The 17,947-nt window shown below is 49.5% G+C and overlaps 1 protein-coding gene across 1 annotated transcript in view; it reads right to left on the bottom strand.

Annotated features, from left to right (window-relative positions):
- Window positions 1-17,743, bottom strand: part of SMAD3 (SMAD family member 3) — a 120,757-nt gene extending 103,014 nt beyond the window's left edge. The window contains exon 1 of the mRNA XM_081229009.1: window positions 16,951-17,743. Coding sequence (XP_081085135.1) covers window positions 16,951-17,156 — 206 coding nt within the window. The 5' untranslated portion in view covers window positions 17,157-17,743. The remainder of the gene's footprint in view (window positions 1-16,950) is intronic.
- Between the last annotated feature and the right edge of the window lie 204 nt (window positions 17,744-17,947).

The raw sequence follows: 17,947 nt of genomic DNA, 5'->3' as shown, positions 1-17,947 counted from the left end.
ATAATGATGAAGATGAAGACTAGTGTCGGTCGTGGAAGGAGGACAGAAAGAAGTGGCCCATGTTCAATTCCAGGCATTGCTGGGATGTTCAGATGTGGACGCCCAGAGGACAGCTGAAGCTGAGGGTCTCTAGCTGTGCAGAACTACAGATCTGGAAGTCAAACCCCCCAGTGAAACCCAGAGACAGGAGAAGCACTTGAGCTGCAATTCTGAACTGTGACACCCAGCTGGGTAGAACGAGCTCCAGCATGTGGTTTGATTTTCTCGTCACTGAAGTTAAGGCTGATAGACAAAAAATAAAAATAAAAAACACAGTGGTCAAAAGGTGACATTCAAAAAGATTGTTGGATCAAAGTCCCTTTGTGAGTACTGTTATTTCACCCTTCTCTGAACGGTAACCACTTCCCACATGAGCCCCAGTAAGGCAACCATGCAGCCCACAAGAGAGAGAAATATGACCACACTTCCCTCTTATAAACAGGTGATGGTAAACATCTGAGACCACTCGTCCACAGCCGCGGTTAAACAAAGGGTCGGGGGACACCCTGGAATAACTGTCAGGGCCTCCATCTCCCCACATACTAACTCTCCCTCTGAGTGGGGACCTTGGGCCATTAACTTCAGAACTCAAGCTGGTCAAACAGAACCAGCCTCACCCTGGAACCACTTCATTGGGTTTCATGCCCAGGCTCACGGGGCCACTCCTCCTGGAGACTCAAGAATTTTCAAGGAAAGTAGCTGCTTTGGTGCCCGGCCCTGTGCTCAGAGATGCCACCCTGTGAGGGCCTCACGCAGAGGGCAGGAGGGCAACACATCACGTGTGCGCTGAAGTGTGCAATCCCCCCACTCCTACCTCCTGGATCAGCTGTAGCCATAGAGTCTCCTTTTTTTTTTTTTAATAAGAAAAGCCAAAACTGCAACTTTTTCAATCAAGCAAGAAAAACAGGCAAACCTGGAACAAACATCTTTAATTAGCTTTGAGATGTTTCCCAGGAGGGCTCCTGAGTTAGCCCAGCTCCTAGATCAATAGGAAAATAGGGGCCCATGAGGCCCTGGGACAGGCTCTGTTTCCTCTGAATTGGAATGAAAACGCATTTGCAGACCTGAAGTCAGTTATTAGCTGACTGTGACAGGAAGACTCCAGGGTATTCCATGTCTTCAGAATGTTCCATCAGAAAATGACCCCAAAATTCTATAAACTGGCCAGCAGTTTGTTTTTAACCACCAAACATTTATAGAATTCTTATTTCTTCATCTATATGCTTTCAGAGAAAGTTTCCAGCAGCTTCAAAGCCAGTGAGACGCACAAAGACGTTAAACATGCAATTAAATTTCACAGGGTTTCGAAGCTAAAATACCACAAGAACCTTTAGAAAATTTCCCCTGGGGGTAGGAGGCGCTTAGCTCTGTACCCTGCCCCCACTCCATACTCAAGGGCAAATTTTTAATCTTCATTTTGTCAACAGGAAAACAAGACTGGTAGTGGGGTGGAAACAGAAATCCGAACTTCTTGAAAGACCTGGCTTAGGTCGGAAAATATGTCGTCCTCAGGCACAGCGTTCAGAGGCCCTGATGGTCCCCCTCGGTGAGTCTCATTTCCATTTGTCCCCCTGAGCCCCAATTTCACACCTGTTCCTAAACTGCCCCACAGCAGACTGCTACAACCCACATGGTTGGATATTCTGAACACAAATAATGGTCTCTCCATCTTGACTGTAAGCTCCCTGAGGGCAAGATCTGGTCCCTGATTGGTTTACCAACATAACCTCTGAAATCAGCAAGACATAAGTATTCAGGAGTCTATTCAGAGAAGAAGGAAAACAGTAATCAACAAGTATTAATTGACATGTACTAAGTGCCTAGCAGGTACTGGTGAGCCAAAGAAATAGTCTGGATCTTTGATATCAAAAGGCTTATTACAACCCATTATTTCTGCCACGACTGCAATGTGACAAAATACTGGCCAGTGAGATATCAGGAGGCTTCTGGGAAAGATTTCCTTCCTGGATTAAGAGGCCCCCATGAGAAGCAGCCTTTTCTGCCGCTAGATGCAACCATGTAGAGACAGTAACTCTTGGAGCAGCTGTGGCCGTCACTGGATCATGAGGGCTGAAGATAGCAGGGCAGAAAGATGGAAGGCTCCCAAGTCCTTGCTGGTGCCCGAAACCTCCCTGCCTCCAGACTTCTTAGGGGAAATAATAAGCCCTCACACTGGTGAAGATGTCAGTTGGGTTTCAGGTTGCTTGTAGCCCAAAGCATCCTAATACAGTGAGTCTGGCCCCTGATCCAGAGTATGGGATGGATCAGAGAGGGAAGGAGTGAACTGGCTTACTGCAGTATCTAGGCCTGAGAAACCGAGGGCCTCCACTAAGGAGGAGAGGGTGGCAATGGTGAGAGCTGGAACTCAAAAGATACAAAAGCACAGTCCAGCCTTACCCACAAGATGGCCTAGTCATCTCCATGAAGCCCGGGGCCCAGTTCCCACGCTGACTCTCCGATGAACTGGAACATAAATAATTAATATTCCCTGCCCATACTCACCCACACACATGCCTCCTTGTGACTCTGGGGTTAAAAAAAAAAAAAAGGAAATGCATCTTGTTCTATTTATAAGACACAGCACAGCCACAGAGGAGGACGACCAGAGCCGTATCAGCTGAAGTTCTCCAAGCAAGTGCCAAGTTTGGTTTGAATTTACACTTCACTTTTCTCAGCCTGTAACCAGTCCTCTTTGTCACTCCAGCTGCTCTCCTTGGAGTTCATCAGACAGGGCCTGGCCCACGGCAAACAGTTTTGGTTGCAGACTATAGAGAACTCAAGTCCCTCTCCAGACTTCCAACAGATGATTTGGGGGAAGAGAGGAAGCATGAGGCTTGGCCGATCGCAGAAACCAGTCCCATGAACGTGGGGCAGGAGTGAAGCAGTGCAAAGCCTTTCCATGCTCTCTATGGAGTTCCACTGACAGAGGGGGTTATTTAGGGCCACATGCCCTGGCGCACATTCCATGCATTTACCAGCATCAAAGAGAGAAAAAAGGCATGCTTGCTGTTATTTTTAATTCCTTCCTCAATGCCTTCCAAAACTCTTCGCAGAAGGTTTATCCACTACACCCCCACCAGCTCCCAGCCACTAGTATCTTTGAGGCCTCAGCGAAAATGGAGCAGGGGGGCAGGAGAAGTCAGATCACAGAAGAAGACTCTGCTCCTGGACATTAAATCCCATCTCAGCTGCACTGCACCTAAGGGCATCTCCTGGGTTCCGAAGGGACATGGCCTGATAAGGATGCAGATGTTCTAGAGCCAGGTGAACACCCTACCACCCCCTCACTGCCACCCTCACGTCCCCCCCCACCTCCACCTCCCACTTCTCCCCCTTCCCTTCAGAGTGGCCATCAGCAGAGCCAAAGGTTCCCCAACTCCTACTGCAGCTAAGTAAGCTCTGGTGCTAACTTGACTATGTTAGATCACCTCTAAGGTCTCATCCCGTTTTAAATTATGTTGCCAACTTGCTGAATGATCTTAGGCAAGTCCCCTCACTCGGAATAGCAGTAGAAAATCCAGACAGTCCCTGACACTTTAGCAGTGGCAGAGAAAGCTGCTGATGTAATCCTCCCAGTTTCCTTGGTCAGGTATCATGACCACGGGCACAGAGGCAGGGTGACTTAGAACGACTCTTTATCCAGGTTTGCCTGGACAGTCCAGGTTGATGCCCATTTTCTGGCCATCACTAATGACAGCACTGCCCTTTTACACTCTTAGAAGTGTCCTGGTTTAATAAATTATATAGTCACCCCTGATTCTAGAAGGGGCAAAGCTTCAGAGGCAAATCCAGCTCCATCTCTTATCATGAGACCTACAGCAACTTTCCTAAGCAAGTTCATGGATTTTGTTGTGAGGATGAAAACAGCAGCCCATTCTTGGGGAGCCTTGGGGCAGGCAACTGGGTGTCAGGAACCAGACCTGAATTCAGATTCCTGTTCTGCTGCTGACCCCTCAGCCTCCTCTTTTTTTGCATTTTAACTTCAAACCGTTTTTATTTATTTATTTATAGCTGCATTGGTTCTTTGTTGCTGTACGCAGGCTTTCTCTAGTTGCGGCGAGTGGGGACTACTCTTCGTTGCGGTGCGCGGGCTTCTCATTGCGGTGGCTTCTCTTGTTGCAGAGCACGGACTCTAGGCGTGCGGGCTTCAGTAGTTGTGGCATGTGGGCTCTAGGGCGCAGGTTCAGTAGTGGTGCATGGGCTTAGTTGCTCCGCGGCACGTAGGATCTTCCCAGACCAGGGCTCGAACCCGTGTCCCCTGCATTGGCAGGCGGATTCTTAACCACTGCACCACCAGGGAAGCCCCTGCTTCCTCTTCTATAAACATGGATTACTCACCCTTCCCAGAAGATGGGTAAAGAAGACCAACCAGTTGATCAATGGCCCACCTTGGTGTCTGGCATATAGTCAACACCCAGTCCACGCTGCATGTGCCAGGATCACTCCCAGGTGAGAGGGCTCAGGTGATCAGCCACAGGTCAGCACAGCTGACCCAAATCCTCAGACAAGGCCACGAGCACCAACTGACCTAAGCTTCTGGAACCAGACCCTGCAGCACGCACGCCCTGAGTTCATATTCCTATTGAATTTGTGCATCATTAATGATTTTCTCTAAGGTGGCGGTGAAAATCTGGGTGTGAACTTGGAAGCCTTAACTCCATCTCTGTCAGGAAGGGCTTTTAGCAATACTATAGAGTTGTGCTTCATAAAGAAATAATGAGTGACTCTGCATAATATTTTACAGTCTGCAAAGAACTTTTAATGCATAGCTCATCTAAATAAACAATTGCAATCATCCTACCAAGGGAGGCAAGGTTTTTCCCATTTTACTGCTGAGGAAAGGGAGGCTCAAAGAAATCAGGTGATTGGCCTATGGTCACCAAAGCAGGAAAGGGGAGAGCAGGGATTTGAACTTGGGTCTTCTGAATGTAAGCCCAGAATGCTCCACTGCAGTAGGCTGCCCCTTCAGCAGCAGGCCTCTATCAGGGTTCTCAAAAATGGTCCATGAACTAGAATCAGTCAGTGGACGCAAAACTTTTGTCTTCTAAAAACCTATTAACTTCAATTAACAACAACAAAAAAGCTGACTCTAAACAGATGAGGTAAATTGTATGCAATCTCTCAGTGGTCACCAAAATTTCTGCTTGCTCTCAGTGATAAAATATATGAACTTAAACTATTTTACTCTCTTATTAAGGAATATAATCTGTTTTTAATACATGATATAGCATCATGATAGCATTCGATGAGTCTGCAGTAGAGAATTTAGGTATTTTTGCTGATTGCAGTGTGGTCTGGAATTGGAAAGCTTGGCCTAGGCGATCATCAATGAAGACCCTTAAAACACTGACCAGAGATATTCTACACAAAGACACCGTACCAGGCACAGAGAAGACCAGGGAGAGGCCAGGATCTGATGTTGAGGCCTCTGATGGAGCCCAGCGACACCCTGCTTAATTTCCCAAGGAATCCATGTCAAGAGGCTGGCATGACTCACTGGCTAATTACCTGAACACTTGGGCTCCCCCAGCCCTCCTGGCTGTACAACTTGTCTTCTCTCCTGACAGCCAACAAAACACTATTTTCACCCTGGTCCAGACATAGCCTAAAGCTGTCCACATGGTGGTGTAAGGGATTATGACTCTGACCGGGATAACTCAGGCAGAAAACCTGCTCTTACCAGCCTCGGGGTGGGGGAGGAATGCGAATAGAATGGTGGCTTCAGCCACACCACTCCCCTACTTAAAAATCTCCTGGGTGCTTATGGGGCAAGGTCCAAACGCCAAGTTTGGCCAACTGAAGCCCTTGGCAACATCCTTCTCCCGACCCTCTCTGGCCACTCCCTCTTCCACGTTCTGGCCACCCTGCCCCACACACCAGGCCCTTCCACGCTCTGTCTGGCCAGTGCTCCATGCAGCCTTCCCCTCACTCCCACACTCCTATCTACCCTTCAAAGTCCCGCCGGAATATCACTTCTTCTCTGAAGTCTTCTGGGTCCCCCAGAAAAGAGCTGCTCTTTCTCTGCGCTCCCAAATACCTCTCTGTTCAGCCTTTGCTAGACTGTCTTTCCCATGAGCCCACCGTAACTGTGGTCACCGTGTCCCTTTTTGCCTCTGCGCAGTTCAGTGACAGGACTTTATCTCTGCATCTCTGTATCTCCTGAGGCCCAGCACAAAGTCAGTGCCCAATAAATGGATCCAACAACCAAATGCACTACAGTGGTTGGGCTCTTTGCTCCACCTTTCAGATGGGCAGCTGCCATATGTATCACCTTCTCCCTGATCTGCATTTAATTCACTCTGATCTGGGTTCAAGGTGAGGAAAATCAATCCCTATAGAAGTACCCACAATCCTGCCCATATAATGGTGCCACCTGAGCGGGGCCCCAGTTGTGGCTACATAACTGAGAGGAGGGTGCTAAAAACAGGCCTGCCTCACCATCAATGGGTCCCAGAGTAAGAGGACCTATGAAGGCCCACATAGGATAGGTCATATTTAAATTTAAAAGACAGAAATCACGATAACAGACTGATAGATAGAATATGTTCTGTCATATTGACAAATACCTTGATACAACCTGGGAGGCCACGTCTGAATTCAGAGTTCTCTGACCCCTTGGTTTTACAATGGGATGTGGACACTCAGGGAGAGCTGGCCACCCCCAGCATCACCCCACACTTAGAGAGGCTTCATGTACACCCATGCAGACACCCCAAATCTGAATTCCATCCAATCCCTCCATCTCCCGGCCCTGCCCACCTTGTCAGCCTGGGGCCCACGGGTGCACACACGGTCCACGGCCAACGCAGTCTGCCCTTCCTTAGGCAGATGGACCTGCAGGCAGGCTTGAGACCACGTGGGCAGGGAACTGAAGGGTCGGGACCCAGCATACTGTCTGGAAGGAGGAAGTGCAGACTCTACGTGGGCCATCCCTGGGCCCTACAGCTCTGCCCCATGGAAAGGACCACATCCAGAAGGATGTCCAAAGCATGGCCCGCTCAGTGTGAGTGCCCTCTGGCCCACCTCGAGGAGCAGCCAATGGTACCGCCATCCACATCTGGGTTATTTTGGAGCTGTGAGCTTCTGGCACCGAACATTCTCACCTGACAACCAAGCCAACTGGTGAGGTGGTACTTGGAGCTGGAACTGCTTTCCAACCAGGCCTCAGGAACACCAGCAACCATAAACATCATGCACTTCCACACAAGGAAGGGCAGGCTATCGGTGACAAGCCTGTGAGTCACGGTGTTTCTTCTTCAGGATCTTATACCCCCCACCCCAGGAGCACTGATTCATCAAAGTTTATTTTCAATACTATTATTTTTAGTCAGCCAAACAATTTTTAAAATGATGATGGAGGAGGGGAGAACCACCGAAGAATATGAATTCTCTTTCGATAGCCTTCCAAGCCATAAACGAACAAGTGGTGTGACTGTGGCCGCTTGGTGCGCACCTGCTAGAGGAAGGTCCTCTCACTACATCAACCAATGTTCTCCAAACAGCGAGCCCTGAGAACAAGTGTGTTGGGGGTGGGGGGGGCCCTTACTGGAATCTACTGACACTATCAGTCAGATTTCCCCCTTGAAAGGGAAAAATGAGTGTTTACTAAGCACCTACTATGTGCTGTGAGCCACAAGTATCAGTCAAGTACTTGCTCTCTCTTATCTCATTTGCGTTGACTTACAGGAGGTAAGTGGGCCCATGCCCATTATACAGATGAGGCAAATGGAGCTTAATCAATGGAAGCAGATGTCCTCAAGGCTGTCACATAGCCAGTAACTGGCCAACTCAAACTCCCGTCTGTCAGACTCCAGGGCCCTTTGTTCTCCCTTGATGACTCTGCTCTTCCAGCCCACCCACACCCCCCACTCCTGCTCCCCAAGCAATATTTTAAGACTCTCTTTGGGTAGAGATAAATGGCTACACAAAACGTTTAAAGAGGTAGCAAAACAAGCTCACTCACCCTGCCCTTCCAGGCACACAGAAAAATAAGGCTCACCTCAAGTCTGAATTCCATGAGGATGCAAGAAAGTTTACAATGGGGCACATATGAAGCAAAAGGAAAAAACCCAACTTCCATCACCAGTGCCTGCTTTCAGCCACTTGTAAGTACTCAAAAAGTCCTTTCTGGGTCCATTACTCCACATTTGGGCTTAGCCCAGAGGTGATTTTTTAAGGAAAAAATGCCTTTTGGCATTTTTGAGCTGTGACAGCGTAAAAGCAGACCTTTAAAAACACACACCCAGGGCCTCCCTGGTGGCGTAGTGGTTGAGAGTCTGCCTGCCGATGCAGGGACATGGGTTCGAGCCCCGGTCTGGGAAGATCCCACATGCCGCGGAGCGGCTGGGCCCGTGAGCCATGGCCGCTGAGCCTGCGCGTCCGGAGCCTGTGCTCCGCAACGGGAGAGGCCACAACAGTGAGAGGCCCACATACCGCAGAAAAAAAAAAAAAAAAAAAAGACACACACCCAAAAAGCATTACTAGTTTCAAAAGTCCAGTCTCAAAGGAAAAACAAAACAAAACGGTGACACCTCAGAGCTACAAATTGGCCTGGCGGTCTGTGATGCAAGAGTTAGCAGGGAAAGCCACCAGACTGATAACGCTGTAGGTTTCAAAGGCAAACCTTGACCCAGGGTTTCTTAAACAACCCCCTAGTCCTAACTCCCAGCAAAGCGGTCAGGAGAAAAACTTGCCAGATGTAATCAGGGAGAGCCATGTGATACAGAAAAAGTACTATTTCAGGGGAAACTCACTTTTCATTTCCTAGCTGGGGTTTCAACTTGTAACCTCCAGGCCGCCCCACAAGAGGCGCACGCTTCCACAATCGAGTACAGCCTTTCTTTATATAGATGCTTGAAAATAAATAAAGGAAGCTTCCTGGGTAAACCCTGACATATGAGCAAACATTTTCCACAGGTATCCTCTATAATGCCTACCTCTCACATTTAACCATTTTTAGGCAATTGTGGTCATTAGTTTAAGTAAACTTCCTGCTCTGAGAATAGCCAAAAATAGCAACAAAAGAAGAAAAATTGCTCACTGCATCTCAAGGCACACAGCCTTCACTTCGTTACCCTCGTATTCAGTTATTTTTATATTCCTTTGTAGTTATATTTCACTGATTTAGACTCACAGGGCAAGGGAGAGGCAAGGAGGGCAGAGGGGGAAAATAACCAAAATTAAAGGCTGAATTATAGTTTTATTACTTTCAACTACAGAAATTCATAGGGCCTGAGAATATTAATCATTAAGAAAGATCTGTGATTCAATGATCAACCGGATGCATGCAAAGGGGAGCTTCTAAAATGCTTGCATGAAAACCACTTTAGAGTTAGAAAGATCCTCTGATAGAGCTTATTTAGCCCATTTTCCAGTTGAGAACATCTGAGGCCCAGAGATGTTAAGTGAATTGGCCCAGGTGACACAGCTAATTAGAAACAGAGCTTAAGTCTAGAACCTACTCCGGTCTGTTGACTCCTGCCTCCAAAATGACTCCCAAAAGTTTGTTTATGACTGATTTTTCTCTGACCACATTTATGGGGAGAAAAGGCCTGCTACACAAACTTCAGCCTAGTCCAGCATTAGCCAAACTTCTTAATTAATAGGCTTCTACAGTGTTTTCGTTTTAAACCAAGTCTCTCTGTCAAAACATTCTGTAGCAGTGTGCCATGGTGGCAGGCTGCTGTTTACAGCAGAGGCCTCAGATAATCACTGCAGACAGTGTGACTTGTGCTCTAGATTTGTTATTTCTAAAACTGTTAATTAAGTCAAAACGAAGAATAATGTTACACACACACACACACACACACACACACACACACACACACACCCTCATCAGGACTCAATAAACTGCAGAGCTTGGGGGATTTGGTTCTCTGGCATTAAGAAAACAGTATTTACAAGTTAACCAGAGTGAACACATACATGATTATTACAATTCCAAAGGACTCATGTTGAGCAGCCAGTGGACCAGAGGCTACAGGAGGGCAGAATCAGGTGTCTGCCTCATTCACTGGTGGGGCCCTGCTACCTGGAGCAGGTTTTGGCACCCAGTAGGTTCACTGAAGGAAAGCATAAACATGAATTGGACAAGTTCTCTCGAATCTTTGTTCTAAAACCTGGAATACAGTAAAATTAGAAACCAGACTTCTGCAGGGTGGGTTTAATATGGCAATTTCCAACAATTTCCAGGAACCACTGCACTTGAAGATGAGGAGACTGAAGTGGTCAACAGATGATGCCCAGCCCTCCTGGGGAAGAGCTAGTCCCATCTAGCACTGCACGGGACATTCGTGTCTGCAAAAGGCTGGTAAGTCTCCCAGGCCCCTTCACCGGCAGCCTTTCTAGGCAGTTCCCTTCCCAGCAGACTTGTACTACCAGACATAGATTTGGGGAAGGGGGCACGGTGGATTTTGTTTTTTTTAAATATGTCAATACATCAAAGGAGACAAGGACAAAGTTAATTAGGACTATTCATGAGCCTTGTTGATTGAGAAAGCTGCATTCCACTTTAGAGAGCTTAAAGGAGGCTGGGGAAGGGGTGAATAAAGAAGGTGGGAGAATAGGTAAAGGAATAAAGTTGGACTTCAAGTTTTAAAGCAAGCGCTGCTTGCAACATAGATGGACCTAGAGATTAATCAGACTAAGTGAAGTAAAGCCAGACAAAGACAAATGTCATATGATAGCGCTTATATCTAAAAAAAAAAAAAAAAGATACAAATGAATTTATATACAAAACAGAAATAGACCCACAGACATAGAAAACAAACTTATGGTTACCAAAGGGGAAAGGGGGTTGGGGGGAAGGGACAAGTTAGGAGTTTGGGATTAACATACACACTACTGTATATAAAATAGATAACCAACAAGGACCTACAGTATAGCAGAGAGAACTATAGTCAATATTTTGTAATAATCTATAAGGGAAAAGAATCTGAAGAAGAATATATATATATGTTATATATAACTGAATCACTGCGCTGTACACCTGAAACTAACACAACATTGTAAACCAACTATACTTCAATAAAAATAAATAAATAAATGAAGCAAGCACTACTTGGTTCTATTCATAAAGGAGCTCATGCAGAGACACGGCTGTACTGTGCATCCAATGGCATTTAGAAACCTCCCAATAAGTTAACAAGTGAAAATTAATAATTGCTCAGTCCATTAAATCGTGTTAATTTTATTTCCATTATAATAATACAGCAATTACAAATTTACATTATTGAACCAATATTTATTTTTCAAACTAATTTTAATTGGATTGCTGATGTGATAAGCTCAAGCCACATTCTCTCAATGCCATCAACTGCTTGCATTTCTCATCAGAACGAAATGACTACTGTATTCATTGACTTTTTCTATTATTAGAATTGTCATTTGATACTTTACATCCTTGCAAAGACTTCTTAAAATACATTATTAAAAGCTCTTATGTCCATATAGAAACTCAGGTTTATAGGATTTATTTTCAGCAAGTGTTAACCAGAGAAATGAAAAGCTAGGTCACACCAAAAATCTGAAATTCTGAGGATCCACCATCACCTCCAAGTTGTCCATTTCTTATCGACGTGGTCCGTTATATTCTGAGTTAATATATCTAAAGTCACTGTTTCCACCAAGTAAACCTGAATTTCAGGTTTGCAATACTAATTACTCTTTACTTCAAAGCAAGGACACTTTACAGTGGCATCAAATACTGAACACAAGTCACTAGTCACTAGTTTGGTGCGAGCTAGGAGGTAACAAATTCATAGCAGTGCTCCGTTTAGGGAGAGAAGGAAGATAAAGAAGATAAAGACACCCTCATTCTTGTAGGCAACAATCATCATGAACCCAAAAGTTCGTATGGTCGTACTACAGTCCAGAAACGTCCTTTGGATAATAACTCCTGTCCTCTTGGTTTTCCACCTCACAGGGACTCCTCCCTCCTCTCCCCACCTCCTCCCACAGAATTAACAGTCTGTCCCCCTCATCCCTGGGCATTTTGTACATCCCTTGGCTGCAGCTCATGGCCTATATTTTGGGCAAGTCTGTCTCCCACTCTAGATAGGGAGCCCCTTGAGAATAGGCACCCTGCCCTGCTCATCATAGTAGGTATTTAATAAATAACTGAATAATTTAGTCAATGAATGAATGATACACAGAGGTCTAAACATAACACATCTGTCAAACTCTCTGGTTTACAAAACACTTCCACAGGCTTTACCTCCTCCTGATTTTACAGGTGCCGGCACGAAGGCTCTGAGACATTAAGTGAACTGCTAAATCCATCCAGGTATTAAAATGGCAAGATACAGGACCTGAATTCTATGCTTTTTCTGGAGAAAACAGATGGCTGTCATTATTTTGTTTTCTAACACAGTGACCTCTATAATATTTAAAAAACACATCATAATCCCCCCTGCCCCCAAAAAATATCACTCCGTTCTAGAGCTCATATTTCTTCTGATGGCTGGGAATAAGAAAGAAATAGACACTCAATGTCCTATTGCTGTTTCCCTTACTGAAGTGTAAGCTCCTCACAGGCAAGGACCATCTCCAATTTATCTCTGCATCCTCCTCCACTTCCTGTAATACTGACTCAGACATGGGAGGGGCCAACACCTATCAATGAATCCACAAAATCCAATCCTGTAACATTCGATGAGGAAGTGTGAGCAACGGGCTGTCTGCAACATGCACTGGCCCACACATTCAACTCCTGGGTGCAAGCAGCAAGTTCCAAGGTTCCAAATGTCAAGGGAACGTCGAGTGGCTCCTAGGTTCAGCCATACCTCTGAGCCAGCCCCATGGTCAGCTACCCGGTGTCCTGCAGAGCCCTCCTCATCCCAGCCCTTGTGCGGAGCTCCCTTAATCAAGGTTAACAAGAGAAAGGAGAGGATGGGTGCAAGCAAGTGAGCTTGCTTCCAACGGGCCACAGAAGAATGGTGCTCTGAGCAGCAGCTGAGAGAAGAGGGAGGACAGGAGACGCTGAGATGGAGATGGTATTAAAGACGCCCCTCCTGCACCCTCGGTCTGTCCCCAGAAGCCTGAGAAAGGAGTGTTAGAGATGGGGATCATTTCCCTTTCTCCCCAGGGTGAGAGCAGCCTGGCAAAGTCCAGGTAGATAACAGGAGGAGGCTGCACCGAAAGAACAGAGGCACAGAAAGGGAGGAGAGGGTGTGTGTCAGACCTGGGGTCTGGCTTAATTCTCCTACTTTTCTCTGGACCTGGTGCTCCGACACAAGAAAGCCCAAATTTCCCTCCAAACAAACCGGGCCTAAGTTTGGTCCAGCTCTCAACAAGTGGGCCAAGTCATGGGTCCCATTGGTGGAAACACAAGTTATCAGTGTCCATCAGAACAGTCTTTTTTTTTTCTTTTTTTTTGCGGTACGTGGGCCTCTCACTGTTGTGGCCTCTCCCGTTGCGGAGCACAGGCTCCAGATGCGCAGGCTCAGCGGCCATGGCTCACGGGCCCAGCCGCTCCGCGGCATGTGGGATCTTCCCGGACCGGGGCACGAACCCGTGTCCCCTGCATCCGCAGGTGGACTCTCAACCACTGCGCCACCAGGGAAGCCCAGAACAGTCATTTTTAAGTGCACCTGGCTCCTTATCACTGACATAACCTACACACACCTTCTCTACTTCTCGGTGGCGAATGCTATAACTCCATTCTTATACACTGGCCAGGAAGATACCTGCAGCTGTACTCAGGTACTCAACTAGGTGACAAATAGGATGCTGTTACACAACTTGCCAAAGTTCTACCCATCCTGCCAGACCTCAGAGTACCCTGATAGCCCCTCTGTTGGTGTATCTAAATCAGGCTCTTACCACTGCCTTGGCACCGGTCTCTTTGACATTCTTGACACCAGTAAGCCTGTACCACTCCAGCTCTCCTGATCACTGAGACAGGTTAGAGCCGGGGTAACAGAAGCAAGCGTGTGGTCTGGGGGGGGGCCCTAGTATCCAGCTCTAATTGCCACACGGCGCTGTTGCTGCTCAAGATTTCGTATTAGCCAAAACAGGCTTGCTAAAATCTCCTTAGACTGAGGGCTCCTTACACCCCAAGGTCCAGACCTCGCAGAGTATTTTTAAGTACCCAGTGCCCCACCCCACACACCCTGTGGGATAACTAGGTCCAACATTTCCTCTTGTCGACTTTCCAAAGCCCTAGTTATAAAAGGCAGTGAGGACAGAACAGACAATTTGACAAGCAACCCCACAGCCTACGGGGCTGAGACACACCGATATCACCAGCGTGAGGCCAGCTCGCTACCTCCCCAAGACGTGGCCTTTAGTTCTCTGCCCACGACCAAAAACAGCAGTAGCTGTTGCCAAGGGAGACAAGGTGACCCAGAGGCGTGGGCACAAAATCCAGGGATGGAAATCCACTTTGTCTGGATCCACCCAAGCAACTGGGTTTCCCTAACTGAAAAAGATGGAAAAAAATCTGCCTTAGCATTAGGTCCTTGCCAGGCAGGTAGAAGATGGCCCAGTCCTAACAGAGTCATGAGAAGGCCAAGTTAACCTGAACTCTCAGAGACACCCCAAGTGTTCATATGCCTCAGGCTGCGCAGGACTTTGGAAAAGGAAAAGGCAGGCCATAGCTATGCTTCCCCAGAGGGCAAACTCCTACCTTGCCAGGACTCTCCTCCAGGCTGTCACCAGCCCAAAGACTGAACACTGGCAACCTTTACCAACAAAGATCCATGGGACCCAATCCCCCTAGTTAACACTGCTCTAGCCGTCAGCAAAGAATGTATTCAGAACCTTCAAAGGGAAGAGTAGCCTGGGCCAGCAGAAGGAGCACATTTGGTCAGAACTGCATGTTTACTATGCCAAGCCCTTTTCACCTCTCTCCTCCAAAGATTTCTCAACATTAAAGGTGGGATAGGGGCTTCCCTGGTGGCGCAGGGGTTGAGAGTCCGCCTGCCGATGCAGGGGACGTGGGTTCGTGCCCTGGTCCGGGAAGATCCCACATGCCGCGGAGTGGCTGGGTCTGTGAGCCATGGCCGCTGAGCCTGCACGTCCAGAGCCTGTGCTCCGCAACGGGAGAGACCACAACAGTGAGAGGCCCACATACCGCAAAAAAAAAAAAAAAAAAAAAAAAAAAAAAAAAAAAAAAGGTGGGATAAATCTTAGGCCTAATTACCTGATCTATTCTCCAGGAGTTTCTTTTTCTTGATCTCATAAAAGCATGTGAAAGTCCTTTGTAAACTGTGAAACACTTTACACAGCTGCTCCTTTTATAATTGATAGCTTTTTTTTTTTTTTCCTGTTTTAAAACATAAAGCACTTGTCCTCAATGTACTCAGGCAGGTAAGAAGGCAGGTTTTGCAAAGCCTTCCCCAGGCTGGAGAAGTATGACATTCATTCACCCTACTCCCCACCCTTCACCCAAAGGAATACAGAAGAATGAAGAACTAGGGCTGGGACCAGGACCTGGGCTCACTGACCATCACATCACACCACCTCCTCTGAAGTCAATTCTGGCTCCCGATCACACACCCAGAACACACTTCCCAGACAGCACACTGCCTTCCCTCCCGCTTTATTGACTGGATCCACCCAGTTTTGAAAAAAAATATTATTTTTCAAGTCAGCACTCCCACCATATGTGGCATTTATTTCCAGAGGAGGCCTGGGTTCCCGTGGACAGATGTTGCTTTGTGCCTGCCTGACACGGATGGCAGCCCTTGTACAGCTGCCCCAAGCAGGTGGCCAAGGATGGAGTCTACTCCTGGCCCAGCAGCAAGGATGACAATTTCTGTGGGGCTCTGGCCTTGCGGACCCTCTACTCATTGCTCTGCAGCCTGGAACCCCAAGAACATCCCCTACTCACACAGACACAAACTCTCCCTTGGTTCAGAATAAGACTTTTAAAGGGGGCTGAGAGGGAGAGACAGGAGGCTAAGGTGCCCCCCCAAGACACCCCAATTCCCAGCCTGGCACACCTCAGCTAAGAGAAGGCCGTGGGGAGTGAAGTCACTGACCCCTTCTACCAGCCATCTGTGAGCTCCCGCCTGACCTAGCTGGCGCGAAGTGGAGGATAAAGGAGGTCCAGACAGATGGCAAAGCGCTTTGGGAAGGAGGGCTCTGTAGGAATGCGAGGGCCGATGCGAGGCCCACTTTGGGGTGCGTTTTGTTATCTCAGCTGAGCCCCGTCCTTTGGGCATCCACCCGCAATCTCAGACTGAAAGGTGGGCAAAAAACAGTCAGGGGAGGCGGAGGAGAGGACCCCACTCTCTGCCACTTAACTCTCTCATCTGAAAGCCAGAGCCCTGCACTGCAACTAAAAGTGCGTGTGTGCGGAGGGGGCGGGAGACTGGCACAACCGAATCTAAAAATACTCGATAAAAATGCTAATCCCGAAGGCAAAGAGAGAATGAAGAAGGAATCTGTCAATCACGAGGCTCCCGCTCCTCACCCACAGCCCCAGCTGTACGGACTGCATTCCTGTCGAGGAGGAAAGAAGTAGGGGGACAGGAATGAAGAAAAGAAAGGGAGACACACCACCACCTCCACGAGCGCGGGCCGCGGGGGCGGGAGGCGGCGGCGGAGGAGGGGCTCCGGCCAGCAGAGCTGAACAAAGCGGGCCTCAAGTTCTAGCCCGCAGCTCCCCGAGGTGGGGGCGGCCGATTCCTGCAGCACCCCCTTTCCCGGAGGTGAAAAGCGAATGCGAGGTCTAGGAGCGCGAGTGCCGCGTGGAAGCCCCAGGCTCTGAATCTTTGCAAATCTAGAGGTGGTTTTGTTTGGGGTCCCCCCCAACCCCCTTCCTGCCCGCGTTCCCACCCCCCTTATGCGCGCGCCCGGGCGCGCGCGCACACACACACGCTATCCCTCCCGCTCCTATCCCACCAGGCCGGCCTCGCCACGCCAGGGGGCTGGGCGGGCGCGCCCCAGCGTCCCTCGGGCCCCCACCTGGGGATGGTGATGCACTTGGTGTTGACGTTCTGCGTGGTGATGGCCTTCTCCAGCTCGTCCAGCTGCCCCGTCTTCTTGAGCTTCTTGACCAAACTCTTGACCGCCTTCTCGCACCACTTCTCCTCCTGCCCGTTCTGCTCGCCCTTCTTCCAGCCCAGCAGGCGCTTCACGATCGGGGGGGTGAAGGGCAGGATGGACGACATGGCTGGGGAGGGCGCGCGGACGGCGAGGAGCGCCCCCGGCGGGGCTGGGCGCGGCGGGACGCCGGGGGCGCAGCGGGGTGCTCGGCCGGGGAAGGCAGCGGCCGCCCAAACTTCGCCTCAACTCTCGGCGAACTTGCCAGTGCTCCCGGCCGGGCCGCGGCGCTGCAGCCGGCGGGGCTCGGCGCGCGGCCCTGCGCCCCGGGCGGCTCCCACGGCGGGGAGAAGGGTGGAGGGGCGGAGGGGCGGAGGGGCGGCGGGCGGGCAGGCAGCAGAGGCGCGGGATCGGGAAGGCCCCGGACGCGGGGCGGAGACGGCGGCCGCGGGGCTCGGAGTGGCAGAAGAAAGTTTGGGTTTCCGCACGGGGTGGCTGTTTGGGTGCCGCCTCCAGGAAGGAAAGTCCAACTCCCAGCCAAACTTTGCTCGCCTCGCTCGCTTTGATGCGCAGATCCCTCCGCCTCGGTAGCCTCGCCTCCCCGCTGCCCTCCTCCTTCCCGGCTCGCTCGCTCGCTCGCTCGCTGGGCCGGCCCCGGGTTTGCGCCGCGCTCCCGCTCCCGCCCGCTGCCAGTCTGTGTTTCATGCAAATCCGCGTGCAGCCTCCTTTCCAAGCGCTGTCACCGCCCCCTTGCCGCCGGGGCTCCCCGCCTTCTCCCCCGCGCCCTGCCGCCTCCTCCCGCGGGCGCCCTGCCCGCCCCCCGCCTCCGGGAGGGCGCCCGGCCTTCCCCCGCCCGGAGCGGAGCACGCCCACGTGGGCGTCCGGGGACAGCGGCGGCCCGGGCTGGAGCGCGCAGGAC

Source organism: Mesoplodon bidens, assembly GCF_964165515.1.
Source record: "Mesoplodon bidens genome assembly, chromosome: 3".
Taxonomy (NCBI): domain Eukaryota; kingdom Metazoa; phylum Chordata; class Mammalia; order Artiodactyla; family Ziphiidae; genus Mesoplodon; species Mesoplodon bidens.
The sequence above is the reverse complement of the archived record's forward strand: the minus strand, read 5'-3'. Positions and strand labels throughout refer to the sequence as shown.